Here is a 24974-nt window from a genome sequence, read left to right as displayed (position 1 = left end):
CTGAGACAGCCACCTACACAAGTTCTGAATTCAGGCCAATAAATTTAACCACTTAGGAAATTAAGTGAGAAAGCCATTATACTCAAAATTTTCTTTCTTGAAACAGATGTTCCATTTTTCCATGAATCTGTATTTTTATCATAATAAACACAAGCTTCATTTTATGACACTTATGTATAGGAATTCAAGTCATGCTTTGATCAGATTCTAAAAATAGTCTTCATTTTTTTCCCTTTCCTTCTAGTTGGGGCCAAGCAATGTGCTAAGCATTTCCTTCTGGAAGGAAATCTCCAACAAGTTTGCCCCTTTATTTTTAGGCAATGCAGAAAACCAGATGTTTACTTAATTAAATCCACTCTCTTACATTGCATTCAGAGATTTTTTGCAGTTGTTGGGAATCATTCAAAATACTGTTAGCTCTTATACATGCTCTGGAATTCTTACCATTTCAAGGACTAACCATATATTATGTTTGAAAAGGATGCGCATATTAAGATCAGGGCAATTTTGCCAGATTGGGCACCCTGTGGTTGCCATATGATAATATCAAACCTCATCAGCTAAACTACAATAAACACCACCTAACTCTACTGAAAACATACTATTTTAAGACGATGGCACTATTTCAGAGTTCAAGCACAAGAAAAATCCTAAAATTAAATCGGGGGGAGGGGAGGGAACCAACCAACCAAAAAATTCCAAGGTTGGAAGGAAATTACTATGTTACGGTTCAGATAATACATTCTGAGCATAGAGAGAGTAAGTCTATGTTTCACATGCTTCTCTCCATATTGTTACTTTTCCTTATTGTTACCTTTGCTCATTAATATATTTCCAAGAGCAAACATTTACTACTGTATGTCTTACTAATGATTCAGAAGAAACTTAATGCAGGAAAGTAGATTCCCTTTTCAGGGTTAGAGGTTTGAGAACAGTCAGCTCTTAACCAAGTTATATGACTAATAATGCATTCAGTTAATAATACTGTAACTTTATACTTGAGTGTGTTCATTAAGATGGATTTGACAAATATCTGTAAGACTCAGGCACTGAAAGCAAGTAGAAGAATTTTAATCACTCTAATGCAGTAGAAAACTTAATTGAAAAGTTGAACATAATAGAAGGAGTAAAGTCAGTGATAGGCAATAAGGATTATTTAACAAATCTCCTTGCCATAAAATATTCAGCAACATAAGCACTTGATACTGCCTCTATCATGAAGTTATTGCACAAGCATGTCTAATGTATTTTAGTATTCATATACAATAATGTTTCCAAGTTATTGCTGATGACAGCAAGTTCAAGGTAATTACAAAAGAAACTTATTTTCACCAAGTCTAAACAACATTGATTCTTTTGGAAAGCGTGAGGTCAACTAGCCCTCCTCTCAATGACAACATTTAGAGTTTTACTTTATGTAAGAAGTCATTTCTTTTTTAAAATCCTACAATCAATATAATGGCATGAGTACATATTCTCTGTCATTTATCTTTAAATGGCTTTTTTTTTATTATTTGAGATTGAGGATTACAATTAGATACAGAAAGGGTCTGTCTGACTACAGACCAGCTTTTATACTTGCTTTTATACTTTTTTATACTTGCTTTTATGCTTTTTATACAGCTTTCATACTTGCTAAAATTCCTTCACTTTAGGCACTGTGAATTTCTGTGGAATGCATTATAGTGACAGTCCTGTATCAAAAGACTACAGTGCCCTGAACTCTTGCATAAGAGGATTTCTCTGCTCTAAATTATACCTACCCCAATTACAGAAATGGAAGAGCAGTTCTTGAAAACACTGCTACACAGGAAAAGGAAAAATACCTTAAGTGATACATTTCAAATCCCACAATGCATTGAAGAAACATGAAGAATTTTGATTAAAGCAAAATTAGTTGCTTAATCCAAGTTTAGAATGAATCAAATCTTCCCACACTACTCAATTAACAACAAATCAAGGGTTTGCGTAAGTCCACAGATCAGGAGATTTCACGTGGAGCAGACAGGAAATAATTTTGCGGTGTCATGGGCAGTATTTAGGGGGTTCTTTGTTCAGTGTAATTTTTATGCTCCTTTCAGACAGTGGCTTGTTCTGCTGAGCGCTTCTGGAAGGCAGAGGGAGACCGAATCCACCGCTGCAGAAGCGGAGCACATCCTTACACACAGCAAGCTCGAGGAACAAGAGGTGTAGTAACAGCAGGAGGTTTAGGGAGGGAACACAGCCGTATAGAAACTACTTTTTTTGTTTCTGCTGTTTTATCTATTACTATGAATACCTCCTTAAAAATTCAGTATTCTGGTCAACATTCTAATTTTTAGTTGTCAGACTTTTTGGTGAACTCTGTCAGTTCAAGTTCAGGCAGGTCTATCTCAAAGCTTTCTCTGATTCAGTGTCCCCTCAGTGTCCCTAACCTTTTCTTTTCTCTGCACTGTAAAAAGGCCATTTCCCACTATATAGGTGAAAGATCAGGTTCTCAGTCTATCAGACTAACATGCAAAAAATACAGTTTTCTTTTTTTTTTTTTTTCCAGCCAGCAAGCTTCCACAAAGCTTAAAAGGACAAAATCTCGTCCTCTAGTTCTTCAGCAGCTCTCTCAGGAAGAGAAGTAGCACATCTGAGTAAAGTATTCAAAAAAGCAAAGAACTACTTCCATGTTGAAATTCGTGTCTTAAAAAACCCTCTGTATTATATTCAAAACTCAGTTTTTTAAAAAATGTTTATATTACTTGCTTTATATTTCTTTTACTGGGACTTCACTTGTGTTTCCCTCCCACTTCAGTGCGGGCAGCTCAGACATTTCGATACAAAACACCCAAGGCAACTTAAAGATACATCTATCTTTCTGTACAAAATAATTACAGTGCTCAAAATAATAAAAAAGAACGATTTTGGTGCTACAACTACTTGATCTTGTGGGGGAAAGGGCGGCTCTTCTGATTACTACTGACAACTCTAACTCAGGAACAGACCTATGTTTTCTTCACAAAACTAAAGCATTCAAGCTCTTCCATTTGCAAACTATGAAAAAAAACCAAACATTTCATACAGATTATATTGAACACATTTATGTTAGTTTAGCTCAGCCAATAGTAAGGGACAACTAACAAGCTGACAAAACCGAAAGTTTTTAGTGCTTAATAATAAATAATCAACTTTTTTTTTTCAACCAGACAAAATGCTGCTAGGCATGCATTGACAGCAGTAAAATCAGAGCAGCAGTTATGTTATGATTTATAGATCTGTAGGTGTGTACACATACATATTGATGTAATGGTTCAATATTTTAAGTCAAACACTAAACATTTGCCCTCTTTCCTGGAAGTCTGCTATTTTACACAGCAGTGCTCTGTCACAGACAACACAATTTACAGAATAGATTCTAAATAAAAGCTGTTATTTCACTGAACTGAGGAGCTGACAGTACCTCAGGATTGCAAAACCAGTGCAATACATGCTTGTAGAAAACTGTTACTCCCTCCTCAACATAGAAAGCAACAAATGTTATGACGGTACCTCCCATCCTTCAACATGAGACTGCCATTCTTCCAAAAACTCTAGTTTTTCCATTTGTCTCTTGGCCTCATTTATGTTGGAACAGACAGCTTTCATGGCCTGGAGGGCTTCCATTAGTGCCGCATAGTCACTGTGCTTCCTCGGAGTCCGCTTCAGTAACTCCTATTTAAACATTTAAAGAAAAATAAAAAAGAAACTTGTCTTTGATCTTTAAATGTACGTTACAGGAGGCTTAAATTGACTAAGATACAAAGTCAAAGAGTAACCAGACTTCTCTTTTACTAGGCAAAAAAGTAATAAACCCTCCAGCATTGTGTCCTAGTAGGACACTAAAACTCAGAGAAAAAAATTACTAACAACAAAAATCATCACTACTTAGGAAAAAGTTTGCATTTCAGCTCCAACAATGTTTCTTCATATTGAGCTTTGGGGTTTGGGTTTGGGTTTTTTTTGTTTTTTATATTCCACAGGATGGAACTGTTCAATAGCAAGGATAACAATTCCGCTTAAAAATGTTAGTTTACTGACGTCAAAATTAACATCTGCCCTTCCTGCAACTCAGGGCAAAACCCATGTTCCTTTAGCTCCACAGTATTGTTTAATCTAGTGCAATACACCAGAGCACTGAACAATAGTTTAGGTGACTCACTGATTTCAGATGGTAACTGGTAATGGCAGCCATACTAAAAAACAAAAGTTGAGTTGCCAGCGTTCATTTTAGATTTCCCATCTCAAACTACCAACTACACATTTACAGCTGGACCGCCTATGGACAGCCTTCAGTGCATACCCTAACTGAGGCGTGGGTACGTTCCTCCTGGAGCCCTAGCTCTGCTGTCACCACACCCTGTATTTAACATAAATATATTAATTTCAATATTTCCCTGAAGTAATTAATTAGTCATTTTCCCTTGTTTTGTCTGTAGATCCTTCATTCAAAAAATAGAAGACAAAAATAATTTTAAAATAGGCCAAGGGAACTGTTAAACCACAGATATCTGGGATGACTCAAACCTCCTTGCAATTATTATATTCTTTAACTTGTTTTAAAAACCTTTATTTTATCATGTTTACTTTTAAGTTTTTATGTCTAATGTTGATCAGCACACTTAACAGTTTTCATTAAGTTTTAAGTTGTAACAGTAAGATAAGAACAAACATATAAATTTTCATAGAACCACCTACAGTATCTTACTGTTACTCTGCAGTTTTTCTTACAAATCATTTTCATAAATATTTTTCATTTATAGTCTGGTGATGGTAAATTAGAAACATCAAAGCATGTCAGTAACAAACCCTGCTATCCCAAGCATTTTAAGCAAGGACATGGTCAAACCCAGCTGAAATCAGTCTCATTAAACTCCCTTAAATGGCTCACTTCCGTTCAACAATGGAGAGGCAACGTTATGACTAGATGCAGAAGGGAGCTAATCATCTTGACCCAGCCAAACTCCTCAGTCCTTTTAATACTGATGTCAGAAGACTTGCCACTGGCTTTAATGAGAGCAAGTCTGGGTCCAATATCTAATAAAGAGATTATTCACTGTGTAGAGATTGTTACTGCTGTTTGGAAGTATCCTTAGCAACCAGTTTTATATAGAAGCATAAAGTCCCAGATAAAAATCTTCTAAGTACCTTCAAAAGAAGGGGATACTTGCATATTCTCTGTATCGGCGTTACCAGATATCCCTCCAATGGTACATCTGTGTTCTTGCGTCCTCCAAGGAGCATGCAATTCTGGAGTGTGAACAGTTTCAGCAATTATTAAAATATCGCAAGAAAATTATCAGAAATAAAGACAAGGGCATACACATACTGCAATGATGGCTAAACTATATATAAATTATATATGTATATGTTAAATATGTGATGAGGGAGGTTTGCAAAAGTGTCAAAAGAACAGGCTTGAACACATGCATAGGCAGGTACATTGACTATTGTACATGACAAGGAAGCTGCAACGGTGTTATGCAGGCATCTCCCCTACATATCCTCTTCATCCAATCCAATTGAGAGTGGCCTTTTTTTAAAGTTTAAAAAGAAAATACAGTAAATAAAATGTTAAAAATATGCTTTCACACTTCAATGAACAAAAATAAAATTAATTCAGGGTGACCACTAAAGCTGTGTTTGCAACAGTAAGTAGCATCAAAGATGCTTTGAGAAGTTTGAATATGGCCATCCTAATACACACAAACAAAAAATTCATCTGCTTACATGCTTCTATATTTAAATGCAATGTGTAATGAATAAAATAACCTTAGTCATGGATAAAGTCTATGTGAGTTTTGGGAAGACATCCAACTACGGAAGCAGAGAATACATGAGATATTGGGTGGAAACATCCATAAAAAAGCAGCTGAGAGAGACAGAGAAAAGAATAAGGGATATTTGAGATAACAAAGTATGCAAGGGACATCACAGCAAAGATTTGAAATTCCTGGATTTAAAGTGTAAGTACATAAAGACCTAAAGTAATGATGGAAATTATTTTATGGAGAGATCAGAAGGAATTGTGATGCAATGGTATGAGATAATCTACAGCTTCAAAGAGCAAGATGTCTAAACTGAGAACACTAAACAAAAGCAGTTTAACACAGCCAGATGGTATGTTGACATAGGCCACAAATCTGGATGCAGACACATTGTTGATGGAACAGAGGCTACGCAACTGGGTGGCCACTCCACTCAGCACATAACTCACAACACACATACCCCATAATCAGTACTGCCAGGGGGATCTCTACACCCACCCTTAAGTCTCTGCTTTGTACTCATGGTTAACCAGCTTCTGCCTTATCCTAAAGGACCCTTTATCCTAAATGATCTCACCTAGCCTGCCAACAAAAAAGCTTTACTGATAAAGACCAACCAAGATAATGGCAATGAAGACTATAGGTTTATATAATGACTGTCTCTATACTTAGTGGCTCAAAAGTTCAGCTTCAGGTCCTGCTTATTTATAGATAATCACATCTCTAATGACTTGAACTGTTCTGTCTGGCTAGAAGGCTTCAAGCGTGCTTTCAAATCAAACAGTCATCCCGCCTGTTCTCTACGTTAAGACTGCTGCCACTTGCTCTACAGACATGTCCTGAATCTATGAGGAACCCAAAGCAGATGTGGAAGCCCCATGCATGATCCCAGAGATACGTAACACTGACATATCATAAACTGCCACAACTGCCCGCTTGGCCTTCTTTCCCACAAAATGAGCTCTTTGCAATATTTCACTCAAACATTTTGCTTTTTGTCTCTAGTCAGCATTCACTCCTCCTTCTTGAGTCCTGCCATGCTGCTCCCAATACAAAAATCATGTGTTCGCAGCTCCTCAAGTCTGGGGCAAGGTGAGGGATACTGTGTCAAATGCTGAGGAAAAACAGGGCAACTTTGAAGTTGTTTTTAACTATGAACGGAACACTGCTGAAGAGTAAGAGACTCTTGGCCAAAAGGTCTCAGGTCACCCAGTATCCTCTACAATAAGGAAATTCCCATATTGCTCATTAACTTCGCTATAAGTAAACGCAGCTAGGAAGGGAGTCAGACCCAGAATCTTTCAAAAATTTAGTGAGCTGCAATAGCAAAACTTCACTAAGAACTCCGTCAACAGCAGTAGTGAAAGCCTATTGCATGCTAAACGCAATAATCAGATCTGATTGCTCTGCAATTTGATATCACATCTCAGGGCACCCTCTCAGGCATTGAAGCTCCAATATAGTAGCCCCACACTTCAAAGCTGACCTTTTTATCACAGGACATCATGAATGAAAACACAAAAATCGTTCTATACTGAATTCTTCTTTTAACAACCCATATCAACTATTAGGAAGCTCAGTAGTTACATGGAAACTGGTTTTGGTGTTGGAAAATCATGAGGACCATCATACTCAACATTTTAAAACCCCTCCTTATTTGTCTTGTAAAGTGAAAGACTAATTGTGTAGCTGTTTCTTTTGACCTCAGACTAAGTCAGCATCTAAGATCGGGATGGCTACTCCATGATCCATAACAAAACATTTTTCTGTCTGGCACAGTCATGGCTACAGATCCAGAACGTGAACCTTCTCTTCAGAAGTTCTGACGAGTCCTTCAGCTTCCTTCTCTAAATTCTTTCCCTCCCCCTCCTCATATTTCTTTTCCTATTCTTTCTTCTTTCTACAGGTATGGCTGGATTTATACTCTTGTCTCTTGGCCAGCAAGTTCAAGGCACACTGCCTAATGCTGTATTACACACAGATCCAAATGTGGCAGTGAAAATATGATGTACACAACCCCTCTGTCTGGAAACAGTACCCCCAGCTAAAACTGCCTGCTAACCACTTGCAGGTGTGCTTCTAGTTGTTATATGGTGGAGGTGACATTGCTAACAATTCACTGCCCAGTCAAAAAATATTTAGTTAGAACACCAGTTCAAAGTGTATTTACCAAAAGAAATGTCCGCACTGTTCTTATTTTGTTAAGGTCAAGCAGAACTTTCTGTGCCTTCTCGTGGTTACTGCAGTATTCATCATAGATACGGAATTTCTCTTTCTGCAGAAACAAAGAAATACATTGTTCTTCACTTGCCATTTTGATTTGTTGTTAATTAATAAAACATGGAATGAACACTTTTCAAAGCCGAATAGCTAATATAGTCTTCATTTTAGAAGACTATATTAGCTCCTACGTTTATTATTTGAGGTCTAGCCTCAAATTAAGAGTTATGAACAGTCTGGAAGCATCACTTGGGAATTTCAGTCATAGAATCATGGAATACTAGGTTGGAAGGAACCTCAAGGATCATACGGTCCAACCCTCCTTCGCAAAAGCACAGTCTAGACAAGATGGTCCAGCACCCTGTCCAGCCAAAACTTAAGTGTCCAATGATGGGGAATCCACTGCTTCCCTAGAGAGATTATTCCAATGGCTGATTGTTCTCACTGTGAAATTTTGTCCTCTTGTGTCCAATCGGAATCTCCCCAGGAGTAACTTGTACTCGTTACCTCTCATCTTTTCCATGTGATTCCTTGTAAAAAGGGAGCCTCCATCTTCTTTGTAGCCACACTTCAAATACTGGAACACGGTGATAAGGTCTCCCCTAAGCCTTCTTTTCTCAAGGCTGAACAAACTCGGTTCTCCCAGCCATTCCTCATGTGGCAGGCTTCCCAATCATCTTTGTTACCCTTCTCTGGACACTCTCTAGCCTGCTCACATCTTTTTTGTATAGCAGGGACCAAAACCTTTGTTGATGCAACACAGCATCCCGTTGACTTCCTTTGCTGCTGCAGCACACTTTTCACTTATATTGAGCTACTTGTCCACCGGGACCCCCAGGTCCCTTTCCACAGAGCTGCTCCCCAGCCGGGTAGATCCCAGCCTGCACTACACTCCTGGATTATGTTTTCCCAGATGCAAGACCTTACATTTGTCTTTGTTGAACTTTGTAAGGTTTTGCTGAAAAATCTGAGGGGCTGGACTATGAAAAAAAAATAGGAAGAAAATGCACAATGAGTGGCTTATTTGCTGACATCTTTACCTATTTTGGCTGCAAATACTTGTTTGCAAATATGATCCATACTTCTGTAGAGTTAAAAACTGATGTTACTCAACTTCTGTAAGATGTTTCCATGATCCACTAATAATTTTGTCCTCCCACAATGAATAAACAAAGACTTAGCAAACAAATGGGACTCTAACCAGAGATAACAATGAAACTTAGACTTTTTTTAGGCCTACAACTATAAGTAAACTAACTTGTCCTGATTTTTCAGAGCTCTGTAACACTGACATCCTTGTTTTGCTCCAACAGGAAAAATAACACTCCTAGAAAACAATTACTACAGGACATACAAACATACTTGTGGAGGTACTACAGTCGTGAGAAGTAAAACATCTTCATAGTCCAGGACCATGGAGGGAGGTACTACAGTCGTGAGAAGTAAAACGGTCCAGGACCATGGAGATATTTTACCCAGCATATGCAATTCTTAGTTAAATATTCACATTTGTGCCTAGCATCAAAGGGGAATAAAAATAAAGCATATTATTACTTCTGCTGTTTCATCCAACCCTGATCCTTGTACCTCCATCTCACGTATAGGCACCAGCCTTGCTCATACTGCAGGGCTCAGTTGGTCAGCCTGGGCTAATTTGGTGAATGCAAAAATGATGAAACAACAAAGGTTGGCCCATTTGTTATGTTCTTTCTTCATTCTCCTCCCCTCTGTTTTTTTTTTTTTGGAAATGAGAGTAACCAAGAGATGACCTCAAAGTACTCTACATTATGCAATCAAGTAATATTTTGTCCTCGTGACTACGTACATTCATCATCATGACAGTAATTAATAAATAAAATTAATAAAGGAAAAAATTGAAATAAGGCTGTAATAAAAGACAGCATACATAATGAAGAAAGCAGGTTCCAATTTCATGCTGCGCATTAGGTTCTGGCTGTAAGCACTCCTCCACCAGGGACAGGAAGTTTTTGTGCACTGCAAGAATATCTTCAATATTTGAAAACAACATCTGTGAAAGAATAAAACATACATAAATAAAACATCAGATACAAAACAGCTGAAATATGCAATTAGGAGACTAACCTTAACTGTCTCTTCTGTGACATTTTTATCCACTTTGGCTGTAGCACATTGGATCATTCGGTGAAGGAAAGCCTGCATGAAACAAGACAAATGAGGAAAAAGATATTTCAGGAAGACTTGAACAACTTTTGGCATTTTATGCTTATAATTTGTTTCCCAAATGTCTTATGCTTTGGATACAGAGTCACATCAAAATATTATTTGGAATCTAAAACAAGCATTTTATTTATAAAGCATTTAGTAGTCCTGTTATCCTAACATGATATGAAATCCTATCTACACAGTGTTAAAAAGAGTTAAACAGTGAAATATTAATGAAGCAGAAAAACTGAACATTCTCTGAAGTACCACTTCCACCCTGCACTCATATTACAATCAAGCAAGAGTAAAATGAGTAATTTTCAAAATCTCGCTCTAGCGTTTTACAAATTGACTACAAGAAAAAGCCGAAATAAGCCACTAATTTCTAAATTAAAACTAGTCATGAGATACCATTATGAAATGCAACTTTTACCATAGCAACCACAAGTAAGATTTCCGATGTATTAATAATCAAACCTACTGTAAAGTAAATTTGCTTAAATAAATCAGTTGCAAAACCACGCTTAATGAAAATGTTCACAATTCCTCCTACAAGACCTCATCCTCAGGGAACAAATGAGAAGTTAGTAATACCACTAATAAAATACTAAAAGAATAAGTTTTCTTATATTTCACATTCAAGAATTGGAAACAACGAGAAGAGGTGTACAGTTAAGTCACTCCAGAATAAATAAATCACATTTCAGGTACAAAGGATATAATTGATTTTTATGAATTTATTCCATTACAAAGACTTGGTTACATTCTGAAAATATCTACACACTGTAGACTAAAATCTTACATTGACAATTCTTCACAGACACGCATATTCTTTAGTCATTACAAACTGGCACCACAAGTGCACAAATGTCATGTCTTTCATAACCATTTAGCTCCAAGTCACTGTGCATTGTACACTGTACATGAACTCATTTAAATTCTGGCGTGGTGCAAATTCCATAAAAGAGGCAATAAATAACCCCTGTGTGGAAGGATAGCAGTTACAGCATCCCTTTTTTTCTCTCTGCTGGGACTTAGACACTTTCATTCCCAAGCAGTGATCCTTTCTCTGCTGAAGAGGACTATGTAACTGGCATTACATATTTTTATTACTGAAGAGACAAATCTAGTTATCCAGGACATAAACAGAATTAAGTCTGGAATATTGCCAGCACACTGCATGTTTCATATTACCCTCTACAGTCATGTAGATTTTCTACTTCGTTAAACCCCTCTTTTGCCTGACTATTTATGCTTTCTTTCTAATGTTTTATTGATGGTAAAAATTGCCATTAATTCATTTGCAGCGGTTAACTGTTGGTGGACAACAGCCCTTTATATCCCTCCTTGCTATGAATATCCACAAGGGTTACAGCAAATTCACTGTGCGCATCACCTGTACAGTGTACAACCCATCCCACACGGAGGGAGAAAGCCTGTTTAACTGTACGACTCTAAACCCATTTATTGAAAGTTTTCGCTAAACCAGCCAACAGTATTAAATAGACTTTAGAATTGAGAGGGGGGGAAAAAAAAAAAAATCACCAGAACTACCTCCTAAACTCACATCTATTTTTACTGTCCGTAATCTCCCTCTGTTCACATTATTTCCCCATAGACCAAACATACTGCTCACCCACACTTATGTAGTCTCAGAAGATCTTAATTTCCTGGAACCGTGAAGGAAGGTGAACATTCAGTTGGCTGAAGGCGAAACAGAAAACAATCTGGGAGCTGGGGCAGTAAGTTATTCTCGAGTGATTCAAGACACTGAGAGTCATGAGGTCAAGAAAAGTATCCATCAGCTGCAATAAACAGAGCTGTCCGAGCAGCGCTGCCCCAGACCCCACATCTGCAGAGGTTATCAGAAACTGAACACAGGAAAATCCAAACTCTGGCAGAACCCAGACACACCGCTAATTAAGGTAGGGGGGGCCTAGGATGACTTCAGCCACTTCCAGCAACTCGGTACAAGCCCATATGTTATGTTGCTGTACTCATACCGCAGATGTAGCATAGTCACGATGACAGTTTTTCCTAAAGATTTGCCACCTGTTGTTCCCATCAATGCAGATTTGCTTCCGGAAACATAACACTATGTCCCACAGATCTATGGATGTGACCATCTGAACCTTTCAGGGCACTTATATGAGAGCACTATGAAGCCACACACATCTTAAAGTAACTGGAAAAAATCACGTTTTCTAGAAGAGTGGGGTAAGAGAATCCAGGGAAGTACAGGTATGGATGGAGGTGTCTACCTCCATCCGCCCGCCACCAAGACCCATTCTTGGTGGTCTTGACCCACTGCGGAGTGAGCAATGCAGATGAATGATGAAACCCAGGTTTCCACAATGACAAATGCCCTTATCAACTCCCTTCCTGGAACACAGAGACACCGCTTACACCATACATACAACACCTCTGCCCTGGGACTTTGCTAGGGAGAACAGGCAGCTGTCATCAGGCAGGAGGATGGAGAAGTAATTGCTTTGGTTACACTGCAAAATAACCTTAATCCAGCACTGTGACTATGGAAAGATAGATATCTCTGAACGTGTATTAACACATAGTAGGTCTCAGGGAGACATAACTATTCAAAAGACTCCAGAATTATTTGAACATCAACTGAGGACAAGTAGGAACAGTTCTTCAAAAATCAGTAAACAAAGAATCATCAGGTCAATTGTAGACACAGCCTTAAGGAGAACCCCAACATAGAAATTACAGACCTTAAAAGGAAAATATATAAAGATGCCCAGAAACTACTCAGGTGCTGACAGCTGCTGAGCTAAGAGAAAGAAGTTTATAGGAGCTTTTGAAGGTAAACTACATAAACTATTACTAACCATAGAAAAAACACACCTGTGAAAAAAAAGAAAGAAAAGTGAACTGGACATCTCAGCCAATTTATGATTCACTAAAGAAACGAACACACACAAAAAAAGTCAGAAACTCCTCTGAAATAGTACTGAGTGGTTTCTAAAAGTTCTACCATAACTTAAAGTCTGCTGCCCAAAGTCCAGACTCATTACTGAGCACATTACATGAAGGAGCAAAGCATTACAAATTGTAAGGACACAGCTAAATAGCCCCTGCTACCGGACTGAGCAAACAACTGTAGCAATCAATTGGCACATATGATTCCCATGCTCATAAAAAAAACAAAAAACCACACCACACACAACACCCAAAACAAAAAATCAGCTCAAACTTAATGCAATTTCATTTATCACGCACACGTCAGTAAATCATGACTCATTGCCATTCTTCAACTATACTGCACATCTTGCTGAACTTACTTCAAGATTCATGTTAGTGTAAATGTGCCTTAGCACATCATCAAGCACAGGGAATAACACGTACGCACAACGGGATTCCAGAATTTTGTCACCTAGACTGTGATCCTCAGCTTTCCTAAAGCTTTTCGAGTGGATTCCAGAGCTTCCATTAACTTACCTTTAATTCCTAGTTTTCTCAAGGAACAGTAAAGCCATATGATTTAAATATAACATAATTTTCCATTTGCATCTTGTGCTACCAGCATTCCAGCTGCATCGCTATAGTACAGGGATTCACCCTTGCAGCACCGCAAATGGAGATCCGCTGGCCCTGCCATTCTCTGCCAGCCGGACTCTTGCTGACTTCCTGAACTCAGAGTAAAGAGACCTTCATGAAATGTTCCAGAGGAGCCAGTTGGCTGGGTACCATAAAAAGCAGTCTAAATTTAAAAAATCAGATGAAGAGGAAAGATAAAAGAGAGGATGTTTGTTATTTACATTTTAAATAAAAAAAAAAAAAGTAATCTTAATCCAGTTCCGTTTGACAGCTTTTAGAACTGTCTATGGAAAACCTTGTTGTTCCAGGAATATCCTTGAGCCACTCAGATTGCTCCAACCCTTGCCCCTGCAAAGTTTGAAATTCAAATTACAAACCTAAACTTCCTCAAGCATCCTTCTGGAAACTTCATTAGCACAAAATGGCATCTAAATGATCAGTGTATAGCTGCTTTGGAAGAAACGCCCCAACATGCTGAGAAAATTCTAAACATGAGGGGCCACATCTTTAGAAGTTTGATGAACTTGCAGACCAAAATGTGGGGTACCAACTGAGCCTTTTGGAGTAGACAAGCAGCTACACAGAAAATACATAACATAACAGTTTAGGGCTAAGGTTCCCTAACTCCACTGGGGCCATAAAAACTCCAGCTATAACTCAGGGTCTCTGAGCCACATTGGTAAGGAGGAGGGTAATTCTCCTCTACCTTAGAGAAATGTGGCAAAGAATTACATTTGGAGAAGATTCCATACTAATAATATCAATGAAGATAACTAAATCCTTTTTTTGGCAGTTGCATATTTATTACTTCCCAAATATTTTTACATACTTTCTGGACTAGTCTCTGTTCTAACTCTTTTAGCCTTTGCCTGACGCTGCTCTAACACACTACAGGAAACACCAGGCCTGAAAATTCAAACATAAAGACTGAAAATCCAAATTCAAAGAATTATAAAAGAATCTGTTCACTATGCCAAATAAACACTAATGTGTTTGCCTGTTTGTTGATCTGCTGCCATTTTGCAAGGCAGAGTGTTTCACAGAGAACGCACACTGAGTTCCTGTTACGGGGATTTTTACTTCTGGTCTTATGAAAATAAGAGTAGTGTTGTTGGATTGTTTGGTGGGGTTTTTTCTCTATAGTTGCTCTGTCTGAAAAAAAAAAAAAAAAAAAAAGAAAAAACACCACCGCTACAGATAGCACAAGAAGCTGCCAACAGCACAAATGACTCCTCTGACATCTGGAATGAAATCAGGGAAGACAAAGAAGTCTGCCTGCAGAAGATTCCCAGGGTACAAAGAGATTTCGCTTTCTCGACAGATAAGAAATTAAGTCCTGAAATGATGTCAGAGCACCTGGATTACAAAATATGTAACTATTTTTCTGAAAGCAATCATCCTACTTTTGCAAGCCTAGAAAGAAATACTCTTTTTTTGTTTGAAAAAAGAATTAAAGTTACTTCCCCCCCCCCCCGCCCAGATTTCTATTAACATTGTTTCTACCCTTAAATCTATACTGTCATAAACAAAAATAAGGTGGTCTGCACAAACATAGATATTTTTAAAAAGGTCATTTCCCATATATTTTCAATTTAGGAAAACCAGTTCAACTGAAACACCCAATATATTATATTGAAGCCTACTGAATAAAGCTACCAAGATGCTTTATACATTAAAACTTAATAAAATTTTATTTTGCACACTGTCAAAAGACAAAATCCTAAAAGAAACCCACAATAAGGAAAACGTTCACGTATTAGAATTTTTATGGGCGTCTATGGTAGTAGGCTTATCTTCACAAATTTAGTAACACAAAGAAATACTTGTGGGTTTTATGTTTTCTCTTTATGTTCATAGTGTATCTGTAGGCATCTGGATGGTGGAAAATATTTTTGCTCTTTTTGCAATATTCAAAATGATCCTAGAGAGAACACCTATACTTGGGAAGAAAACTGCTCAAGATTATAGTGGACAAGCCAAATGTATTTTCTTATCATGGCTAATTCAGCTCACAAACATCAAGGTAGTATTTTGCACATCAGCCTGAGTTTCTGTGCACTCTAATTAATGCATGTCAGATTCCAGGTCCCAGAAGAACACCATGCCAGTTTTGTTAATGTACTTTTGCTTGATTTTGCCACCAAAAAAACCCCCGATTTCAACAGAGAAGACTCCAGCAGCAATAGCAGCTGTGGTAAGCGCTGTGTGCTTACCCTCCCCTTCCCATTACCCTGTGCCAGGAGCAGTGGCAGTAGCTGCTCAGGCTGGCTTCTGCTACTGAACAAAAGACTCTTCTTCTCTCTCCAGCAACTCACCAGCTGAGGCACCACCTGTTTCTCCCATCCTGCCTGCAGGACTGGATGAATCACAAGCAGCAGAGAGAGCATCAGCCAAGGTCAGATATATTCTTTCTCCCTACTGTACCTAGAGCCTCTTTCAAAGCTGGCTCCAGATCCTGCTGCCTGTAAGGACAGGGGAATAGATGGACCACATCTGCAATACTTCCCATTCTAGCGCTGATTTCCCTTCCCCAACTGACCAAACTATTTCCTTCTCCGTTCATCCGACCCAAAGGGGCATCAGCCTGCCCAAAGGCGCAGCCCTGGCTTCTTCCTTTAAAGTAGACATGAACTCAGAAGTGAATACACACACACAAAAATGATTGCGTTGAAGAAACACCGATCTTCATAACCTCCTCATACATGATAAATATACTACTGCCACATTTTGGGACAATCATAACCCTTTCTCCATCACATATATTTTCTTATTTTCTGCTAAAGTTGTTCTCTAACATATCAGAAAACCTTTTTCCAAGAGAAGAGCAAGAAAACCATTTCTCACCTTGTCCTGTATCTCAATCACCTTTTCTACATTCCCCTAGTCACTGACAATATTTTCCAACTTTTTACTGCACATCTGGTTCATCCTTTCATGCCCACTGAGACTCCTAACTCAGTTTCCTCCTTTGACGAGGAAATGCCCCCTAAACTGATCTTCCCCACCTCTAGAATCGCCTCTCGGAGCTATGACTGTGCTTTCACTTTTGATCTCTTCCTTCCTTTCAGCTCCATTGCAGATGAACCCAAGAGCCAAAGTCCAGTTCCCCTCAGCCAGGCGGGAAGTCAGATGTCTCCACCCTCTTCCTTGTACTGACGCCATTCTCCAAAAGATTTAGTAAAACCTTTTCCTGGCCCAAATCAAAAGATATCTGTTCCCTTTTCTTCCTAGATGTCAAGAATCCTGTCACCTTGATCTAATATCTTCATTTTGGGAAACTGGTTTTCTGAGGGCTAGCTATGCTCTTGCTGGTCAATACAAGTTTGGTTGATGAATACCAGTGGAGTTACTCACACGCTTATAGTTAAGATCACACCTAAGTGAATTGCCAACTCAGAGGCTGGATGTCAGGCTGGCTCACACAGGCTGCAATCTGCAGCCACACGCTAGAAGAAGCTGCTGCTAGAAGATCATCGAAATTTTTCCTTGATTAAAATACAGCTTAACTAGAGCTTTAGAGAAAGGCCATACACTGGCCTAAGGGATGAACGCCCATCTGCAAGCTGAGCAGAAGGCAGAGTCTGTCTAATATTTTTGGCAAATACTTCATGCAACATGAGTTGCTGCTAACTGGGCCTTCAGCCCATGAAAAACACAAACAGGTTAGATTCCAGCCTCAGAATCACCAATGGAGGGTTTTTGGAAGGGTAAGGGGAAAGAAGGGATGTCCACTGTCCCATGTGAATTTCTGAACAGACTGCTGGGATTGCAACAGATAAACCAACCAAACAAGAGGCGTCCATATCAATAAATAAAATGTTTCCAGCATGTTTGTGAAGAGGTACAAGATTAAACTTGTATTTTGAAGATTTCCCTGATAAAGAAAAAGATACTCTGGATTGGAAAATGTTCACATGTATGCGGAATTCCCTCTGGTAATCCATCACATGGTCCCACTGGTGCATTTTCCAAAGTGAATAATATACTGCTAATCACACAACTGATCTTTTATCACTCAAGTGGGAATGGAAAAGAAATGACGTCCACAATCGAAGGTTACCTCTCATAAAAGTCAGCAGTTTCCTGAATTTACAGAACACTAGGTTCTTACTGGGAAATCTCAGTGAATTCAGCTGTATTCACTACGAGCAAATCAAAACAAAAAACTGGGAAACCTCAGAGCAATTGTAGATCTGGAAGTAACAGTATGTTCCTATTAAATTGCAATCATAATTAGAAAAGAATTCATACATTTTAAAGCGTTATACTTCATTGTATAGTTTCTGTTCCTTTTATGCAGACATGTCTGCTTATTCTAATAAATAAAACCATTTTTTTCTTGAATTTGCATTTAATTTTTACTTGAAATATCATTAATTTTCTATTATTTTTTTTTTAAGTAGGAGAACGCTGGTTTGAAAGAATTCAACATTTCCAAAATATTTTGGAGACAACTTTAAAATTTTACACATCAAATATTATTTCTTCTTAGCTTAAAGCATCTCATGAGCTTCAGGAAGTGTAAAACGGTCATGATGAGAAACATAAATCATCCCTTCACAAGAATCTTTTAGATTTTCTGATTCAATTTGAGATATAATAGTTAGAAATCTTGAAAATATTACAAGAAAGTAATTTTCTGCTAATCTCCCTTCTTTATCTTTCCAAAGTTTATTAACATGTTTGAAATCAAGTTTGAGTCTTTTCTGACTCAAAAATATCCATCAGAATTAAGAGAGCCATAATGTTTATCGCCAATTATGAGAAACACATTACATCTTCACTTTCAGAATTACAATTTAAAGCTTAATTCTGGCTGCATCTGAATAAGGGAGGAAAGCTGACTCAGCACTAATGAAAATGAATTATTAAGTCCTTAATGATTAAGGCAAGCAGCTAATTAAAAAAACCAACTGTTTTACCTATAAACTGAGAAAACTTGAAACTACTGACAGGCAATCGTAACGGAAGCCCACCAAAACCTTTTTATATGCTCAGTTTTCAACACATAACACATTTTCTTTTCTAATATTGGATTGCATAGTCCTTAATTGTGAGTTTATTTAATGTTTAATGTGGTTAGATGCTAATTAGGAGTTAGAGTGTTTGAGAATTCTACATTTTTTATTGCCAGCGTTGTATAAATAAAGTGTACTTCTCAAACACTATTCAGTGCCAATTCTGGCTGCCGGTTATATTTGCACACTTATGCCAAGAAAAACACGAAGCAGGGGGAAGAGTATGAAACAGCAGTTTTCTATCCCAACCTCAATTCTTCACAAAGCCTACAGGGAAGCTGTAGTGAGTATATTATTTCTTAAAAGTGCCCTACTAATCACAGGAAAAAAATCAGAAACATCCCGTTTAAGTTATTTTCCAATCAGCAGAAAGCAGAACGCTTCCCTACATAAGGAAACCTCTCATGTCTAGGATACATATCCCTAATTCCTATCACTTGTCATTTAGATAGGTCCTGGAATGATCAAATGGTACAAAGTTAACAGGCTCGAATGCAACGATCCCTCATTTTATGCAACAATCGTGTCACATTTCCGAGTCTTAATAAGACAACCGTCTTATTTTGGAAAAACTCCCAGACAATGATATATACTCTGGCTTCTCCTATAATATACCAAACTGAGAATCTGCACAATCAAAAGACATCCAAGTCTATACCATGATGATGTTGCTATTTAAATGCATTGTGAAACAACTTTAATCTTCAAGGCAAAGTAAGGTTTTAAGAAAACCGCATTACTTTATTTGCTTATTTCACAGAAAATTAAGATGCTCTTGGCTTCTGAACTCGTTTCAGCCACTAGTTTAGCAACACAGACAGTACTGCAGAATAATTAAATAAATACAAACTGGAAGTCATAGAAGGGCCTTGAAAACATAGCAAATAATCCCAGACCAAAAGCAAGGCTTTACTATTGTCAACAAAAGCTAGGGTAAACAAAAACCAACATCATGGAGGGCAAGCTCCCAAGAAATACAACAAAAATTAAAGTGAATTCACACTTCCACAGTTATCCCAAGCATGCTTACTTCTGCCCATTAATGACAACATATGCATATAACGATGTCACTATTTAAGAATACTAACATTTGCATTTCCAGATTCATTTGATATAATTTTCCTACAGCATTTTTTTGTATGTTCAAGTATCTTGGCTGCACTCACGTGCTTTCATATTCCACAAATCATGGGGAAAAAAAAATAATTACGATTTCACGCACAATAAACCAGTTTATTCGAACTCCAAGAGAATACTAACCCACAACCTTTCCACTGGCCTTAGATGTGTAGCATTAACTACAAATCAATTCAATCACAACTTCCAAGAAACTATGTACCAGAGCCTCCAAAGCAGCCAGAAAGTGGGCTTTAACGACAGCCCCCATGAACAAATTGGCTGAAGCATCAACATGAACTTGATCCTTAATCTGAAATCCAAGACAATATACCCCGCACTTCGGATGGGGAGAACCATTCTGACAGCAGATTGTCTTAACAGCCATTTTCCTTCTATGCAGACACGAAGAGCAGTTAATTTTTGATGCAAGCCTTCAAGGGCATATTTGAATTCAGGTAGATAAACCAAGCAGAAGTCCTGTATACCCGCCTGGGAAAAATAACATGGGTTTGCAGTTTTAAATTTCTTCTTCTCCCACCCCACCCTTTTCTAAGACTGTGAAGTTTGCAAAATTTCATTGGAAAACTGGATCTTCTTCACAAGAGAATTCAAACATGGAGAGCAGATCTCTTTGGAAATAGGTAAGAAAGCAGTTTCAGATGTAATATATTTCTCTACCCAATAAATTTAGTGACAGACTACTTTTGCAGATAGTATTAGTGATAGCGGTCAGTATTTAAGAAAACATAGACACACACTTCCTTACTTATATGTAAAAGAACAATTTACACAGCAAATTATACTTATTCTTGCTGTACCGTCATGTAGTACAAGATGTCATCATCAGATAAATACAGTCTTATTGCACTTGCGTAAAACAAATTTAAATTGTTCATATTTGTTTAAACCCAAAGCTCCTACTATCACTCTTAGTCTTCACACTTGAAAACTTTAAACAAAAAATTGTGTGATAAGAATGCCCCCCTGCCCTCCCAAACCACGAAATAGCCAGTCTACAAAACCCAGGCTGCTACCAACAACAGTTTATCTAGCACTTGCACCTTATACCGTATTTTTCAGATGTTGGAAATGAAACCAAATTAAAGGGTTTCTCAACAGTAATGGGATCTTCTTGTCAACTAGTCAATGAACTCTTCCGAGGGCAGCACGCAACACTGAATTCACTCATCCCTGGTAAGCAAGGCTGACCAAAGCAATTCTTTCCAGCAGAGCTGACCAAAGCCATGGTAACTACTTAAGGCATGAAGGTCTGAAAAGAAAAATCTTTTCACAGGACAAACACATAACTTTATTAGAAGAAGCTGACAAACTCTGCTTCTGTTCTTGGAATATTTTGCCTAAATTTTACCTTCTTTTTCTTGGGAAATGATCAAGAGTAGATAGGTTGAACAAACCAAACAACTAGCCTACTCTGAGAAATGCAAACTGCCTGCAGCAGTAAACTGAGGTTTACAATTTCTACGTACTGGCAGAGACCCAGCTCTCACATTTGCAGGGCCAGACCCCCACCACTTCTGATTCAGGATCCCACAGGAAACAGTGGCGTTCAGTGAAAGAACAGGATCCCATTCAACTGGATCTTGCTGCCACATTAAAGGACTGAACTACAACGAGGATTGATTCTCCATCAAAGATATTCTCGTGACAAGAAATGGACGTAAAATTCACCTTGAAAAACTAAAAGTATTTTAATTAAAATACATTTATTTGTTTGAAAAGTGCTTAATAAACATTGAAGTGGCACATGTATACTTAAATGATTTGTGACTTTAAACTTCCATTTCCAAACAAATATTTTCCAGTGTTGGGGAAAAAAAATAATTCTGTTATCATGGAAAAAAGTATGATTATAGCTATGCAAGTCTTGCAACCTGGCTTGAAAAAAGTAATTTTTTACATTGAACCAGAACTTAAAGAAAAAACTCACTAAATGAGGAAACTACTGGCTGCTGAAGATTAGATGCCAATGTTAGTTGTCTTAAGTCCATTCCAACAAGAATGAAAGCATACCAAAATTTAAATTATTTTATTTTACACACAGCTTCATACAAACAAAAGATTGTTACATGCCCCTATTGCCTGCCATGAATTTGTCTCATGAATTTTCATCTGCCTATATGGTTTTGAGCCAATTTCCATGGAAATGCAATCATTAATAATATTTTTTTCTGCCTTACATTTGATTCATGAGATGCTTCAACTGTGCAAATGCAAAGAGTAGTTCATCTTTTATTTCTTTATTGGTATGATAACTATCAGAAATACTATATGATAAAAAATTTTAGCTCTGACTTTTTTTCTTCATGCTAGCATCTAAACATCTGCTGAACACTAATTATATCACAAGATATTTACATGCTAATCTCAGTTTACATCCATCAAAGAGGTTTCATTTCTTGAAGGATACAATGATTACCAAGGACATGATTTTACAAAAATAAATGGAGCATATTCACATCCAGAATAGAGCTGCAGGAATAAAGCCACACCATTTGAATTCATCCACATTAGCTGGACTGCCTTACTGTCAAATTCATAATTTCAAGAAATATGGACCTGGATTCTGTGTGCATGCTGGGGAGAAATAACGTCACACACACACTCACAGGCTTTCCTTCTCCCACCAATCCTTTCTTTTCTCCTTTCCATATTCAAGCACAGACCCTTGTTTGTAGGTCTTATGTAGGTCTAGCTTTGATGAGATCCCAGCATAATTGCACAATTTCACTGAACCATCTGTGAAGCATGTGTTCCTCAGCAACACAAAGATTGCATGGCTGTTCTTGCTCCTTTCATACATTTTTATAAGGGAACAGAAGACAAAACCTGATTACAGTAGAATTTTTGTTGCCTTCTTAATGAAATTTTTTGTTTGAATGCTGAGACTTTAAGACGAGACAGCTTATTATTACCTTTTCCTGAAATAAGAGCCTCATTCTTTGAGGTTATTATCAAAAGCTTGAAACCATCCTCCAGTTGAAGCAGAGAGGATTGGGGATTTTTTAGATATCAAATCTGTAAAAAAACGTACAAGAAAAACTGCCACTCCCAATCAGTCTGCAGGGACAGTTTGTAAGAGCAGTACTTAAATTAAAAAAGGAGAATATTCAGCTGTCACAGCATCACACAAATCACCCTCCTTACCAAACAACCTGCACCGTAACTGCAGACAAGTGCCATCAGAGCACGTTGGTGGCAACTGCCATCTGCTAATACTCAACCAGATTTTGACAGAACTAAATACTGCTCATACCAGGACATACTGCTGCTTACCAAGACACCCACATTGATTACACAAACTGGAGTCTCACAGAGTCTTTCCACATGAAGTTCCATATCCTTGTGTAACCTTTTTTTTTTTATTATTTCATTCATGAATTCGCTGCGAGGAACGTACTTTCAGTTCCTTTTCTTCAAAGAAAAAAATAATTGTCTAAACCATTCAAAACCCCAGATACCAGACTTCTAAGAACAACACAAGGGAACAATGGTGTTAGTGGGACCAGGAAATCAAGAAACCATAAATAAATATCAAGTATTGTTTTCCAGCATCTTCAATAGTTTTGGATCCTGCAGTCCTTCCTCCGGGTGAGGAAATGACGCTTCTGCAAGTTTTCCTCCTGTCCATAATAGACCACAATAGTTTGCCTTACCTGGGCAAACTGAAGACACTGAACTTGCAGTCAGTGAGGCATGCGCAGGCCCAGCTGCTGGGAAATAAAAGCCACTGTGACCCCAGATTCTTTTCTTGACTACAAGGTGCCGCTCCTCCACTACAAAGTCGGATTTCCCCCTTTTAAGGAACAGGGTACGGCTGTCTCAGAGATGACCCGTCCATCTGTGACATGGCACTGCATGAATGTACTGGTAAAGACAGCTTAAAAATACAGGGAAAATAGCTTCAGGAGCAATACCATGGCTAGGAAGCAACTTTAGGAGGACAGCTGACACCAAGATCAAGTCCAACAGTCTCCAGGTCTATACACGATCTTGGCAGAAACCTCTTCATCTTCCTTCTTCCCTTAGATCCTGCCTGTAGGAAGGACCAGAAACAGCAAAGCAAGCAAGGCAGCGAGGCCAGGGCAGGATGTTCTTTACTAATGCCATTCTAGATGTGCAGCATTCACAATTACACCCAAAATGAAGGGGGAAAAAAAGCAAAACTTGCTGGAAGACAGGTTCACTTTAAATTAGGAAGCACAAGCTCAGAGGCAGAATCAACACTTCACACACAAATGAAGCGGACACTACACTAACAAGCTGAAATCCTGTCATAAGGAAGCAAAAAGAAAAATAGATTGCTTGGTCTTTCAGGCTTAATCTTACTTTCCCCGATCTGCCTGTTAAAAAGTTACTAATTGCTAGACTTTGATTTTCCAGTGGCATGTGAAAGAAACTGGGATAAGTACAGAGGAAAAGCTGCCAAATCCACAGAGTTAGAAACTTTCCACAAGCATTTTTTTTTCAGAAGAGACAGTTTCAAAATATTTTTCTAGCCTCTTCTGCTGTGAAGACTGCAGTGCAATGATTTACAGAATGGATGCTATCTCTACAGACAAACAAAACCATCATTCCCAAGAGATTTGACCTTCACCTTCCATCCTAAAATAGTATGGCCAATTACATAGCAGCAGCAGCCCACATCCTTAAAATATGTTTGGCTGAATTATGGAACTAAGTGCTAGTCTTGACTTCTCAAGTTTGTGAGGGCCTGAAACTAAACAGAAGAATAAAATATACAACTAAAACGAACAGTTATGTTAGAAAATAAATGCCAGCAACTAAATGGTGATGCAGTAGCATGTACTGTTGAATTTGTTTTTCTAGTTAAAATGAGAAGCTAAAAAAATGCACAAACCAACTTATCATCGTTACATCAGCTTGAGCAGTAAACTACAAGCTTGCAGGAAGTTTATCATCCTGTTTGCTGACTATAATTTGGTTTGTTGTGTTTTGATATCATGTTCCTGTTCTTTCAACTCACGTCCTCCAAACAGGGCAAGCATTGGAGTCTCACTGCCTGTACTCCAAATGCTTACCCAGCCCACACACTTTCTCATCCCAGAGATGCTGTAAGGAGTAT

The 24974-nt window shown here is 38.0% G+C and overlaps 1 protein-coding gene across 1 annotated transcript in view; it reads right to left on the bottom strand.

Moving 5' to 3' along the window:
* LOC104293447 (phosphatidylinositol 3,4,5-trisphosphate-dependent Rac exchanger 2 protein) overlaps window positions 1-24974 on the bottom strand; it is a 100920-nt gene that overhangs the window by 40184 nt on the left and 35762 nt on the right. The window contains exons 2-6 of the mRNA XM_009892952.1: window positions 10095-10166; window positions 9898-10020; window positions 7942-8046; window positions 5152-5253; window positions 3517-3678 (exon numbers count right to left, since the gene is read on the bottom strand). Of these exons, the coding sequence (XP_009891254.1) occupies window positions 3517-3678; window positions 5152-5253; window positions 7942-8046; window positions 9898-10020; window positions 10095-10166 (564 nt within the window). The remainder of the gene's footprint in view (window positions 1-3516; window positions 3679-5151; window positions 5254-7941; window positions 8047-9897; window positions 10021-10094; window positions 10167-24974) is intronic.

The sequence above is a fragment of the Charadrius vociferus genome, unplaced genomic scaffold (genome assembly GCF_000708025.1).
Source record: "Charadrius vociferus isolate BGI_N301 unplaced genomic scaffold, ASM70802v2 scaffold539, whole genome shotgun sequence".
NCBI lineage: Eukaryota > Metazoa > Chordata > Aves > Charadriiformes > Charadriidae > Charadrius > Charadrius vociferus.
This window is presented reverse-complemented; position numbering and strand designations above follow the sequence as displayed.